We start from the raw sequence: 14,897 nt of genomic DNA, 5'->3' as shown, positions 1-14,897 counted from the left end.
CTTGTGATTGAGGATCAGCTGCTCTGCACTGCCACACACCCCTTCCCTGGCCTGATTGCCTATTTGTCCCTGCCTCCTGGCTGACAAGTCCTACTGCATCATAGTCAAGATCTCCCTTTGCCAGCTTCTAAGACTGGCTAGGTGACCACCTGCAGATGGTCATGGTCCATTCAGATACCAAGGACTGGCTCCTAACAACTTGTAGCCAAGTCCCTGCTTCCCTTAGGATCCACCAGCTGCCTTCCTCCCACTAAGCTACTCTAGGTCCAGAAGCCCCCTGCCCTGGCTTCCCGAAAAGAACAGGGACATATTGGGCAGGGCCTAGAGACAGAGGAGCTCAAATTTTGATAATGGTAATTTGGGTGATGGGGCAAGAGCACAGACATAGAGGCAGGAAACTGAAGGGCATGGAACAAGGAACTGTGAAGAGTCCAGGTTGGCCATGATACAGGGTCTATAAAAGGAAGACGTGAGAAAAGCCTGGAAAGACCTCTCTGGTCTGAGAACAGACTGGTGAGGATGCTTTTAGTCTGGATTCTCCCCTTAGTGCATCTGCTAAGGTGATACAATTTCTAGAAACAGAGCTTTGAAGGCTCCAGGGTAGAGAAAGCCTGGCCAGGACCTCCAGGGGCTCCTGCTGGAGAAGGCTTCAAAATAATCAATATCTCTATTATAACTTTGATTTCCTTGCTTTAAAAATGGAGGCAATAATAATAGAATTTGCCTTAAAGCAGTTCATATAATTTAATGAAAGGATGCCTGACATATGATAAGAGCTCAATAAGGTTGCAAATATAGGCCGGGTGTACTGGGTCATGCCTGTAATCCTAGCACTTTAGGAGGTGGAAGGATTACCTGAGGCCAGGAGTTCAAGACCAGCCTGGCCAACATGGCAAAACCCTGTCTCTACTAAAAATATAAAAATTAGCTGGGTGTGGTGGCATGTGCCTGTAGTCCCAGCGCCATGGGAGGCTGAGGCAGGAGAATCACTTGAACCTAGGAGATAGAGGTTGCAGTGAGCCAAGATCACGCCACTGCACTACAGCCATACAGCGAGACTCTGTCTCAAAAAAAAAAGAAGTTTGCGGATATGATTCATAGGTACAAATGGAACACTTAATATTGACCTCAAACGCCTTCACCCCATTCCAGAAAACAGCAGAAACATACACCCAATTGCTAAGGCCACCTATATGTCTTGGTTCTTAATAACATTTATTTGTACTTATTTGTTTTATTCTACAAGAAACAAGAGTTTCACAATTACACTATCAACATTCCCACTAACTACAAACCTCTTTTTTTTTTTTTTTTTTGAGATGGAGTTTCACTCTTGCCCAGACTGGAGTGCCATGACACGATCTCGGCTCACTGCAACCTCCGCCTCCTGGGTTCAAGCAATTCTTCTGCCTCAGCCTCCCAAGTAGCTGGGATTATAGACCACCACCACACCCAGCTAATTATGTTGTACTTTTTTAGAGATGGGGTTTCACCATGTTGGTCAGGCTGGTCTCGAACTCCTGACCTCAGGTGATTTACCCACCTTGGCCTCCCAAAGTACTGGGATTACAGGTGTGAGCCACTGCACCCAGACTAACAAACCTCTTAAGTAATGTTTAAGTTTGTGTTGCAGTTTGTATTATCCTGAGAAGAGATTCCACTAGAGATGAACAGCAGAGAACTGTATTCAGATAAGTTGAATTAATTCCTTTCCTGGGAGGTTATGTTATCACCTTGATATAGTTAGTTTCACTTGTTTCTGTTTTAATGTTTGTTTTTATCTCGGCTTAACTCCTCCTCTTCCTTACTGCCACCACCCTACCTCGAGGTACATCCTCTCTCACCTGGACTACTACAGGAGTTCTGTCTCTTGGCTTTGACGCCAGCCCCTTGAAAATTCTGAATGAGTTTTACAAAATGCAACTCAGATCTTGTCATCCCCTGATTAAAGACCTTCAGCTTTGTTACCATGACCTACAAGGCTCTGTATGAGCCAAGGTCTGACTCTAGCCTCATTTCATGCCCTTCTTCCTTGGCACACTGACCTCTTTTTTGTTCTTCTAAGACCCAAACTTAAACCTCAGTCTCTTTGCATTCTCTTCATTACTTTCTAGCACATCACTCTGTATTCTTCATTGCCTTATTATAATCGAAACTTATATATTTGTTTACTTTCTTATTTCTGTCTCCTCAAGAATACAAGTTCCGCAAAGGTAGAGATCTTGTCTCACTGGCTAACTGTTGACTCTCCTGTGCCTAATACAGTGCCTGATTCAAACTATTCAATAAATACTTATGGAATGAATGAAACTTGAGTTAACTCCTCTGACAACCATGTGCAAAGTATCTGAAAAACATGAAATTACTATAAAAGACTTCTGAGCAGCCAAATTAGAGATAAAAACACAAAAACTCATGCACCATGCTCCTCTGGTCTTCACGCAGAGCCAGTTCACTGTCATTTTATATACATGATTCCAACAAGCTTAACTAACTGGTTTTCTTGTCTACAGCCGATTTAAAACAGTAAATACGAAGGAAGAGGAGAGATACTGTCAAAATTAACTGTTGACAGCAGTAAAAAATGAAAGAGGGAAGACACAGAAAAATATACAGGAAATCCCAAACCCGGGTATTTTGAGACCATCTAACTTAGAGCAAACATTCCTACCCCTCAAGGATATTGTTGTACACTAAAATGTTTAAAGATAATAATTACTATTATCGTAATCATTAAAATATGATGGCTAGGCATGATGGCTCATGTCTAGAATCCCAGCACTTGGGGAGGCCAAAGCAGGAGGATTGCTTGAGCCTAGGAGTTCAAGACCAGCCTAGGCAACATAGTGAGACCTTATCTCTACAAAAAATACAAAAATTAGCCAGGCATGGTAGTGTGCACCCATAGTCCCAGCTACTCGGAAGGCTGAGGTGGGAAGATCACTCGAGGCTGGGAGGTCAAGGCTGCAGTAAGCCAAGGTTGCACAACTACACTCCAGCCTGGGCAACAGAGTGAGACCCTGCCTCTAAAAAAAAAAAAAAAACAGAATGTGATTATCCTAATCATCATCATTATTAGCAAGTGCCTAGTATGAAGTAGATGTAAATGAATTATGTACAAGATACATTTTAGAAACTTTTCCGTCAAAAAAGGGTAAAGTTTTAGTTTTTGAGGGGGCTTTGGTCATATGGAAAAATCTGGTATTTATTCCCCACTGACAGTGGGTAATTGTGCCTTTGCTGTTTTTCTTTTCACTAATTCTAAATGTCTTTCAATTTCCTCATATTCTAAGACTAAGTAATGAAATACATTATCAAATCTTTGTGATTTGATTGACTTACACCAGGAGTTCAGGACTTGGGATTCAGGGACAGATTTCACGGATTATGTGAAATCCTCTAAAGTATTCTATGTGTGTCCAGGTGCGGTGGCTCACACCTGCAATCCCAGCACTTTGGGAGGCTGAGGCGGGTGGATCACCTGAGGTAGGGAGTTTGAGACCAGCCTGACCGACATGGAGAAACTCCATCTCTACTAAAAATACAAAATTAGCTGGGTGTGATGGCGCATGCCTGTAATCCCAGCTACTCGGGAGGCTGAGGCAGGAAAATCGCTTGAAACCAGGAGGCGGAGGTTGCGGTGAGCCAAGATGGCGCCATTGCACTCTGGCCTGGACAACAAGAGTGAAACTCAGTCTCAAAAAAAAAAAGTATTCTATGTGTTTCCATGGTAAGTTTGCAATTCTATGCAAAATTCCGTATTTGAGTGATCTGCAATTTTTCTAGGGAGATGGTCTGTGGCTTTCATTAGATTCTCCAAAGGGACCCTAATACCAAGGAGATTAAGAATCCCTGACTCATATCATTATTTCCTCCTGTTATTAGCTTTCCAGACTCAAGAAGCAGCACCAGCTTTGCTTTTAAAAGTCAGGTTCCTTAGGCCAGGTGTGGTGGTTCACGCCTGTAATCCCAGCACTTTGAGAGGCCAAAGTGGGTGGATCACCTGAGGTCAGGAGTTGAGACCATCCTGGCCAACATGGCAAAACCCTGTCTCTACTAAAAATAGAAAAATTAGCCAGGCATGGTGGCGCACACCTGTAATTCCAGCTAGTTGGGAGGCTGAGACAGATGAAAAGCTCAAACCCAGGAGGTGGAGGTTGCAGTGAGCTGAGACCATGCTACTGCACTTGGGCCTGGGCGAGAAGAGCAAAACTCCATCTCAAAAAAGTAAATAAAATAAGATTCAGGTTCTTGGGACAGTTACTTAAGTCTCTCTGCCCCGCTGTTTCCATATGTGAAAAATGAGGGTATCAAACCTGCTGGGTTGTTAAGTTAAATAAGAAAACTTACATGAAATCACCAAAGTGCCCTAGCAGATCCTCAATATGTTAGCTACCACCAACCCACACCGCCATTATTATGAAGAGACCTAATTATATACAGGTGATGCTACCTGCTAATAAAACCTGTTAGATTTGGTGATAAACATTGAAAGTTGAACTTCAAGTATTGACACAACATAGTTTTACACAATGGAAAGACAATGCTATTTAGTTCTTAATCCCTTAATACTGCTACAATCTTTTATTAGACTAATACTTTAAAAGAATAATGGCCAATTTCTCTGAGAAGCCTTTTCCTGAGTCTTTAAAAGATAAGACTTGTAGCTTAAATCCTCTTCCTACCTTTTAACGATTACATGTCCTTAACTAAATCGTTTATCTTCTATTTGCTTACTTACATAAGGGAAGGGCTAAAAAGGGTTCCCTCATTGGGTCTTGGGAACATTGAGATGTAGCATGTAAAATGTTCACAGTGCCTGGCAAGTAGTAGATAGTCAGTAGGTGATAGCTACTATCATCATGATCGTCATCTTATTAGGAAGTGTCTGGTATATAGTAAGGTGGTCATCAATCAATGCTAATCTTTTCTTCCATCCCATTCAGTCTGGGCAGCCCTGAACTCTTACCTGAAGCACGCTATGGTTCATCTGGAACTGCAGGATGGCCTCGAAGAGGTTCCAAAATGTGTATTCTGGCCATAGAACAGGTTGGAACACCAGGCAGGAGTGAGAGGTCTGGGAAAGGCAGAGAAGGAAGAGTATGATTTAGTAACATGTTGCTGGGCTGCATCACTTGTCAGTCCTCCAAGGAAAAAGCAAGCTGAGCAGGACCTAGACGCCCAGAGATGAGATGGTACAGGCATCCTGAGCTGAAGCTGCAGCTGCTGCTGGCCCTGATTCACTCACTAATAGAAGGGGGAGTCACTTGAGGCAGCCAGATCACCTGCCTGTGGTGAGACCAGATCAACATTTCCACCAGGATTTTTCTAAGAGACAATTTTAGGACCATGAAATAACATCTGGATTATGTTATTGGCTCTTGGCCCTTAGAGGGCATGTGGGAAACATACCGTCTGATAAAGGTCAGCAATGAGCAAATGGTAGCTGCCATTGTTATTTTTAAGCAGCAGCAGTAGGGTACAGTGGTTGAGAGTATGGGTTCTGGAGCCAGAATGCCTGGCTTTGAATTTTGGCTCCAACCATTTACCATTTATTTGAGCAGGGGTAATTTCACCTGGGCCTGAGATTCCTCAAATATAAAACTGGATGATAGGAATACCTAACTTTCAGTGTACTACTGAGTTTAAATGAGCTAACATATGTATAGTAGAGAGACAGGTATACTTTAGTAATAATCACTGATGAAGAATCTCTTTTGGAACACTCTTGACAGCCACTGCTTGATATCTGTAGTGGTGAGGAATTCAGTACCTCATGGAGGAATAACTAGTTGTCAGATAGCCTCTTTGGCTTGTTATGGTAAACCAATGTCTCCTTCTCTACAACTTCTACCAAGGTCCCAGGTATCTTCTCTGGAACCAGTTTGTTTCTTTTTCAAAGTGACATTCTTTCAGATATTTCAGGGCTATGTGAGCTGCCTATTATCAGTTCCTAAGGTTGTAACGACTTGTTCAGAGAGTTTGTCTTTGCTAAGAAACTATAAGTTTCAAGATAGTAGGGATCATTTCTGACTTGGTCACTGCTATATTTCCAGCATAAAGAAGGAACTCAACATTTTTTTCCAAGAGAATACATTGTCACTTGTTTCCCTTTTCCAGACCACTATCCTTTCCTTATTTTTTGTAAGACATGAGATTCCTTGCTTTCTAGTTTGACCTCTTCCAATAAGTCCTCTAGTTTGTCAATGTAACTAATTTGTACAGAGTAACTGACTCTATAATCTCTTAAAACTCAGCCCATCAGTAAATTTCCCAAATGTGATCTGAGCAGCACAGTGGGCCACAGAACCAATAGGTGCACATTGTACTTATTTCTTATTTCTTTTTGTTTTTGTTTTTTTTTGAGACAGAGTCTCGCTCTGTCACCCAGGCTAGAGTGCAGTGGCATGATCTTGGCTCACTGCAACTTCCACCTCCTGGGTTCAAGTGATTCTCCCACCTCAGCCACCTGAGTAGCTGGGACTACAGGCACCCGCCACCATGCTGAGCTAATTTTTGTATTTTTAGTAGAGACAATGGTTCATCATGTTGGCTGGATTGGTCTCGAACTGCTGGCCTCAAGTGATCCGCCTGCCTCAGCTTCCCAAAGTGCTGGGACTATAGGCATGAGCCAGCATGCCCGGTGTTAGCTCACTTTTAAGATTGTGGTCCATTAAAATTTCTGGAGCTTTATCATGTGAGCTGCTTCCAAATGGGGTCTCTCCCTCCAGCCTCTCCTAGAAACAAGGGCTTTCCCTAGTTATGTGCTATCCAGGGACCAAGTTAACAGGGAATGGAGACTTGAGTGTTTGCATCCTCATGGACCATGCTTGCATAGGTGTGGCCCTTTATCCTGAAGGAGAGGGACTAGTAACTGCAAGGCAAGCTTCTAACCCCGAGGGGCTAGGGTCCCTGGCAGGTTACCAAGGCAAGAGCTTATGCTCAGGGATGCAAGACAGAAGTCCCATTCCTTGAATAGGAGCACAATGAAGTTTTCACTACAGTTGGATTTGCAAAGCTGCAAAGCCAGCGACAGATGAGGAATGGACAGCAAATGTTATCAGACACAGCCTAGAGATTCTTCTCCAGATTTTAGCTTTCCCCCAAAGTACTCTGGCCCCAGTCTATCTGGGAGTGGGGATGGACCACTCTAATCCATTATGTGGATAGACTGGTTTTCCCCATGACACAAACATAATAGTACCTGGAAATGACCTACCTGCCATAGCAAGAAGTCACTCAGTCGCACCTCTCCAGAAGTCCGTATCAAGATGTCAGGATGAGGAGAGCGGTTGGTATAGAGGCACTTATCAAGCAGAGACTCAGAGATATCACTAAGGTGAGCAAGAGGAGACAAAGAGAGGCACACATCCTGTAGTATTCTCTTTCTATAGTATTTTCCTGGTGAACTTCCATACATAAGGGTTCCCAGTCTATACAATACCATCAAATACACTAGCCAATACTACATGGTACACAGAAGGCCCTCAACAAATGTTTACTAAATTAATGAATGAATTTTCACAACTATATAAGGTTTTACACTTTTTTTAGATCATACAATACAAAATTCTTTCTTTTCTCTTTATTTTTTGCCTTTTCCCACATGTTCTGATACATAAGGTACTTCTGTCTTTGTTTTATAGATAAGGAAACTGAATCAAAGATGAATAATTTGCTGAAAGTCATTTAGCCTCAGGCCTAAAACCAGATGTACCCACAAGAATATCTGTTGTCTTTTGCTTGAAATATCTTGTTTTTTTTTTTTTAAATACATACATCCTATGACCCAGGATTTGATGAAATACCATGCAACTGCATTCTAAAAATAAAGATAAATCTAAATGCACTGATTTGGAAAGATGTTCATAATCTAATGTTAAATGAAAGAGGCAAATTTCAGAAAACATATAGTATAAAACACACACACACATACACATTCAAACATTCACATGTGCATATAAGTATACATAAACAAAGAACAAAGTCTAAAAAGACACATCATACTACTAACAGTGGCTTGGCTAAGAAGTAAGAAAGAGACTGCCGGGCACGGTGGCTCACGCCCGTAATCCCAGTACTTTGGGAGGCAAACATAGGCGGATCACAAGGTCAGGAGATTGAGACCATCCTGGCTAATGTGGTAAAACCCTGTCTCTACTAAAAATACAAAAATTAGCCAGGTGTGGTGGTGTGCGCCTGTAGTCTCAGCTACTTGGGAGGCTGAGGCAGGAGAATCGCTAGAACCTGGGAGGTGGAGATTGCAGTGAGCTGAGATTGCACCACTGCACTCCAGCCTGGTGACAGAGTGAGACTTCATCTCAAAAAAAAAAAAATTATTTTCAGTCCCACCAACTTGCAGTGTGACTTCAAAGACTCAGTCTCTCTGAGTTTCCAATTTATCTGCAAAGAGTTTGTCCTACCTACTTTAGACAGTTGGCAGAGTTCTTATGGAAAAAGCTGAGATCATGCCAGTGCATTCCAGCCTGGGTAATACAGCGGGACCCTGTCTCAAAAAAAAAAAAAAAAAAGAAGAGGTAACTCTAGGGTGGAAAGATGAAACCGACAAAATCAAAATGGAACATCTGTAGACTTTGGGCAACAAAAATCCATCAGTAAATGGAATGTGAGTTAAAGCTCTCTACATGAAGATTTTTCAGAAATGACTTACATTAAATAACAGTAAAATATCAGTTTTTACCTATGAGAATAGGTTTGTTTGTTTTGTTTTTTGAAACAAGATATGGCTGTTATCCAGGCTGGAGTGCAGTGATGTGATCTTGGTTCACTGTAATCTTAGCCTCCTTGACTCAAGCCATCCTTCCACCTTAGCCTCCCAAGTAGCTGGGACTATAGGCGCATGCCATCACACCCAGCCAATTTTTGTACTTTTAGAGATGGGGTTTCACCATTTTGCCCAGGCTGGTCTTGAACTCACGAGCTCAAGCAATCCAATCCAATCCACCTTGGCCACCCAAAGTGCTGGGATTACAGGTAGGAGCCACTCCACCTGGTCAGAACAGTTTACTTTAAAAAAGTCTTGATAATCTTGGCAAGAATAAGGTGAAATGAGCACTTTCAAACTCAGATCCTGAGGAAACAGTCCAAACTGCAGACAAGTCAAAGATTTAATTGTGGCATTATTTGTAACAATGAAATATTAGAAACTGCCTAGATACCTGACAAACAGAAGACTGATTAAATAATTTAATTCAAGAAATATTATATAGCCATTATAAATAGTGATATAAAGAATTATTAAAAACATGGGTGGTGGAAAAGCACTCATAACACTGAATGAAAAAAAGCATGATTCAGAGTGTAAATTATTCATAATGTGATTTCATGTGTTATAAATATTTATGTCAGAAGTGTGTGTGTATGTGTGTGTGTGTGTGTGTGTGTGTGTTTGAGACAGGGTTTCACTCTGTTGTCCAGGCTAGAGGGCAATGGTGCAATCACAGCTCATGGCAGCCTCGACTTGCTGGGCGCAAGTAATCCTCACTCAGCCTCCCAAGTAGCTACAAGTGTGTGCCAGCACACCCAGCTAACTGTTTTATTTTTATAGAGACAGGGTCTTGTCATGTTGCCAGGGCTGGTCTCATACTCCAGGGCTCAAGTGATTTTCCCGCCTCAGCTTCCCAAAGTCCTGGGATTACAGGCATAAACCACCATGCCCAGCTATTTTTTTCTTTTTTACTGCCTTATTGTTCATTTCAACCTTCCTACAAGGAAAGTCAGCATACTACAGTGAATGAGAACAGAGGCTCTGAAGCCAGGTTGAAATCTTGGCCCCAAGGTTTGCCAACTATGTGAACTTGCACAGGTTACTTTTCCTCTTCGTGTCTCAGTATTCTCATATTTATTTATGAGACAGAGTCTCACTCTGTCACCCAGGCTGGAGTGCAGCAGTGTGATCTCAGCTCACTGCAACCTCTGCCTCCTGGGTTCAGGCAATTCTCCTGCCTCAGCCTCTCAGGTAGCTGGGATTACAGGTGTGCGCCACCACACCTGGCTAATTTTTGTATTTTTAGTAGAGATGGGGTTTCATCATGTTTGTCAGGCTGGTCTTTAACTCCTGACCTTGTGATCTACCCACTTTAGCCTCCCAAAGTGCTGGGATTACTGGCCTGAGCCATCGCGCCCAGCCAGTATCCTCATCTTTAGAATAGGCATAAAAACAGTATCCGCCTTATAGGATAAGGCCTAAGGATTAAATGTATGTGGAAAGCTTAATGCTTGGAACAAAGTAAATGCTCAGTAAGTGTTTGCAATTACTATTATTAACGCTATTGTTTTATAAGAAAGACAAGAGTCTGGCCGGGCGTGGTGGCTCATGCCTATAATCCTAGCACTTTGAGAGGCCGAGGCGGGTGGATCACGAGGTCAAGAGATCGAGACCATCCTGGTCAACATGGTGAAACCCCGTCTCTACTAAAAATATAAAAAATTAGCTGGGCATGGTGGCGCGTGCCTGTAATCCCAGCTACTCAGGAGGCTGAGGCAGGAGAATTGCTTGAACCCAGGAGGCGGAGGTTGCGGTGAGCCAAGATCGCGCCATTGCACTCCAGCCTGGGTAACAAGAGCGAAACTGCATCTCAAAAAAAAAAAAAGAAAGACAAGAGGCCTACGGGGAGTCAAGTAGCCCATTCAAGGTAATGCAGTGGAACAGAATTTATTATCTATCCTTTGGTCTTAATCTAGTTCCTTCTTCTATAATTTCCAAACTCACAAAACAATCTATTACTTTAATTGCTAAAAATATACATATATACCTGGGTCAGGTGCAGTGGCTCTGTAATCCCAGCACTTTGGGAGGCCAAGGCAGGAGGATCACTTGAGCCCAGAAGTTTGAGACCAGCCTGGGCAGCATGGCAAAACCCTATCTCTACAAAAAAGTTAAAAAATTAGCCAGGGCTGGGCACGGTGGTTCACGCCTATAAGCCCAGCACTTTGGGAGGCTGAGGCGGGTGGATCACAAGGTCAAGAGATCGAGACCATCCTGGTCAACATGGTGAAACCCCGTCTCTACTAAACATAGAAAAAATTAGCCGAGCATGGTGGTGCGTGCCTGTAGTCCCAGCTACTCGGGAGGCTGAGGCAGGAGAATTGCCTGAACCCAGGAGGAGGAGGTTGCGGTGAGCCGAGATCGCGCCATTGCACTCCAGCCTGGGTAACAAGACCGAAACTCCGTCTCAAAAAAAAAAAAAAAAAAAAAAATTAGCCAGATGTGGTAGCAGGCACCTGTGGTCCCACGTACTCAGGAAGCTGAGGTGGAAGGATCTCTTGAGCCCTAGGCTGCAGTGAGCCATGTGCACACCACTGCGCTTCAGCCTCAGTGATAGAGTAAAACCCTGTCTCCAAAACAAAACAAAACAGGCCAGGCACTATGGCTCACACCTGTAATTCCAGCACTTTGGGAGGCTAAGATCAGCCTGGCCAACATGGCAAAACCCCATCACTACTAAATATATACAAATAAGCCAGGTGTGGTGGTGTGTGCCTGTAATCCCAGCTACTCAGGAGGCTGAGGCATGAGTATCACTTGACCCTATAAGGCAGAGGTTGCAGTGAGCTTAAGAGTGCACCACTGCACTTCACCCAGGGCAACAGAGCAAGACTTCATCTCAGGAAAACGAAACAAAACAAAAATATATACATACGCACACACACATATATAACCTGGAAGAAAAAAATGAGGAGTTGGATGGTCATAGTGAGAAATCAAGAAAATTCCAGCTATTAGAAGCATATAACCTAATTGCAATTAATACACTGACTTTGTTATAAATGTGGGTTTGTCTAACTCTGAGTAATATAAAGTGTATTGCCTCAGGCCCTCATTAGCCCAGTCTGAGCACACCAAGCTTAAGGAGTTGGTAGATTGAGACGTCAGCCTCTTGACCCTGGAGATACTGCCCAGCCCACACCCTGTCTGCGTAACTAACCCCATAGAGGCAAGTTACTAAACCATGCAGGACAGACAAGGATATGGAAAAACTTGCTGGATTACTGCAATGTGATATGAGGGCAGAGCATGCTGGACTAGGAGTCAAGATCAGAGTCCTAGGCATAATCCATATTAGATCTGCTTGTCAAATGGCTTTCTTTCATTCTAGCGTCAATACTTATCCCTTATTATTTATTTCATACATAGAAGAACATTTGAAACATATTCATTATAAAGCACAAAAATATAATGAACTATGAAACTACCTCCAAACTAAGAATTTAAAAATTATCGAAAACACGCTTCTATTTCTATATCCCTTTTCTATCTCATCCTCTTGCCTGCTCCCTACCTCTGCCAGCTTAACCAGTCTCTTAATTGTTTTCCCAACAGCTAATTTTCACTCTACATCTTAACTGACCTCTCTACAGCATTTCACACCATTGCTTCCATGGGTGCCCTACCCGTTACCAACCTGCACCAACAAACTCCCTCTTTTTGGCCAGGCGTGGTGGCTCATGCCTGAAATCCCAGCACTTTGGGAGGCTGAGGTGGGCGGATCACCTGAGGTCGGGAGTTCGAGACCAGCCTGACCAACATGGAGAAACCCCATCTCTATTAAAAAACAAACAAACAAACAAAAAACTCCCTCTTTTTCTTGGCTTATGTAATGCTGGCTGCCCTGGTTTTCTTTCTGCTTTTTTGTTTTGTTTTGTTTTGTTTTGCCTTTAAAGCTTATTCTCCTATACCCAGCCAGTAAAGGGTAGAAATCCTCAGAATGCCATCCTAGACTGTCTCTTCTCACTCTAGACTCTCCTGAGTAGGCAGGGCAGAGTGGCTCACACCTGTAATCTCAGCACTTTGGGAGGCCAGGGCAGGAAGACCACTTGAGACCAGGAGTTCAAGATCAGCCTGGGCAACAAAGACCCTGTTTTAACAAAAAATAAATATAAAAAGTTAGCTGAGTGAGATGGTGCACGCCTGTAGTACTGGCTACTTGAGAGGCTCCTTTGAGTCCAGGAGTTCCAGGCTGCAGTGAGTTCGATTGCCCCACTGCACTCCAGCCCAAGAGATAGCATGAGACCCTGTCTCTAAATAGATAAATAGACAGACTCTCCTTAGCTTTCTCATGCCCTCTTCGCTCCAGTTGTCTTACACACAGATGGCTTCCACACTGGCATCTCCATACCAACTCCTCTCTAAACTGTTGACCTGACATCTCTGTTCAACACGTACAGGATATTCAAAACCAAACTCCTGACCCCTTTCCTTAAACTGATTCTCGGGGTTACCTGGCACGGTGAAGGGCACCACTATCCACTGTAATACAAGTCTAAAACCCTGGAGACACTCTGGAGACATTCTTTCCCCAGAGTCAGTCCATTAAAACCTATTTATTTTAGCTACTTCATAACCCTTTTTCTTTTGAGATGAAGTCTTACTCTGTCGTCCAGGCTGAAATACTTGGCTCACTGCAACCTCCACCTCCTGGATTCAAGCAATTCTCCTGCCTCAGCTTCCCAAGTAGCTGAGATTACAGGCGTGTGCCACCAAAGGTGGCTGATATTTGTATTTTTAGTAGAGACAGGGTTTCACCATGTTGGCCAGGCTGGTCTCAAACTCCTGACCTCAGATGATCTGCCAGCCTCAGCCTCCCAAAGTGCTGGGATTACAGGCATGAGCCACTGTGCCTGGCCACTACTTCAAAACTCTTCATGTAGTCTACTACATCAGCACCACTACCAGCACCATTCTAACACCACCACCAGAATCCAAGCTGCCTTCCTGGTATTCTCTACTTAAATTGTTCCAACAGCCGTTCAGCAACTAAGTAGCTCCTCACTCTCCTGCCTCTTTCCCTGGTTATTGCTTATTCTTCCTCCTTAGGTCACTTACCATTTTCTCGGGGAGGCTTCCCTACCAGGTCCATTCTTCTTTTTATAAATTCTTGTTTAGCTTGCAAGTAGGGTAAAAAAGCAAACACAAGGGTCGGGTGAGATGGCTCATGCCTATAATCCCAGCACTATGGGAGGCCGAGGTGGGTGGGTCATTTGAGGTCAGGAGTTTGAGACCAGCCTGGCCAAGATGGTGAAATTGCATCTCAACTAAAAAATACAAAATTTAGCTAGGCGTGGTGGTGGCTCCCTGTAATCCCAGCTACTAGGGAGGCTGAGGCAGGAGAATCACTTGAACCTGAGAGGTGGTGGTTACAGTAAGCAGAGATCACACCACTGCACTGCAGCCTGGATGACAGAGTGGGGCACTGTCTCAAAACAAAACAAAAAACAAAAAGAAAATACATAAAGAAAAATCATTTTTGTACCATGCACCACTGCCTTTATAGCAATTGTCATCATTATAATTTTATGCTAACTTGTATAATCTTGATTAACATTTGTTTCCTTTACCAGAGCTCCACAAGGCAGGAAATATGTATTTTTATCTTCTGTGTACAGCAATGTGCCTACCTATAGTTCTCACACTTAAAAAATATTTGAATTAAGAGGCCAGGTGCAGTGGCTCATACCTGTAATCCCAGCACTTTGGAAGGCTGAAGCAGGTGTATCACTTGAGGTCAGGAGTTCAAGACCAGCCTGGGAAACATGGTGAAACCTCATCTCTACTAAACGTACAAAAATTAGCCCAGCATGGTGGTGCAAGCCTGTAATCCCAGCTACTCAGGAGACTGAGGCACAAGAATCACTTGAATCTGGGAGGCAGAAGTTGCAGTGTGCTGAGATCACCCCATTGCACTCCAGCCTGGGTAACAGATTGAGTCTCAAAAAAAAAAAATTAACCAAGTGGCCAGGCACGGTGGCTCATGCCACTAAATTAGCCAGGCATGGTAGCACGTGCCTGTAATCCCAGCTACTCAGGAGGCTGAGGCAGAAGAATTGCTTGAGCCCAGGATGCGGAGGTTGCAGTGAACTGAGAGATCCTAGTTTCC

The 14,897-nt window shown here is 43.4% G+C and overlaps 1 protein-coding gene across 5 annotated transcripts in view; it reads right to left on the bottom strand.

Annotated features, from left to right (window-relative positions):
* DHDDS (dehydrodolichyl diphosphate synthase subunit) overlaps positions 1-14,897 on the bottom strand; it is a 37,756-nt gene that overhangs the window by 6,501 nt on the left and 16,358 nt on the right. For all 5 annotated transcript variants that reach the window (XM_012440073.3, XM_012440077.3, XM_012440071.3 and 2 more), the window contains exons 7-8: positions 7,220-7,334; positions 4,970-5,077 (exon numbers count right to left, since the gene is read on the bottom strand). In XM_012440073.3, the coding sequence (XP_012295496.1) occupies positions 4,970-5,077; positions 7,220-7,334 (223 nt within the window). The remainder of the gene's footprint in view (positions 1-4,969; positions 5,078-7,219; positions 7,335-14,897) is intronic.

Source organism: Aotus nancymaae, unplaced genomic scaffold (assembly GCF_030222135.1).
Source record: "Aotus nancymaae isolate 86718 unplaced genomic scaffold, 86718_ANA_hifiasm-v0.15.2.pri h1tg000053l, whole genome shotgun sequence".
In the NCBI taxonomy this organism is placed as follows: domain Eukaryota; kingdom Metazoa; phylum Chordata; class Mammalia; order Primates; family Aotidae; genus Aotus; species Aotus nancymaae.
Note: the sequence above shows the minus strand (reverse complement) of the source record. Positions and strands in the feature narration are given on the sequence as shown.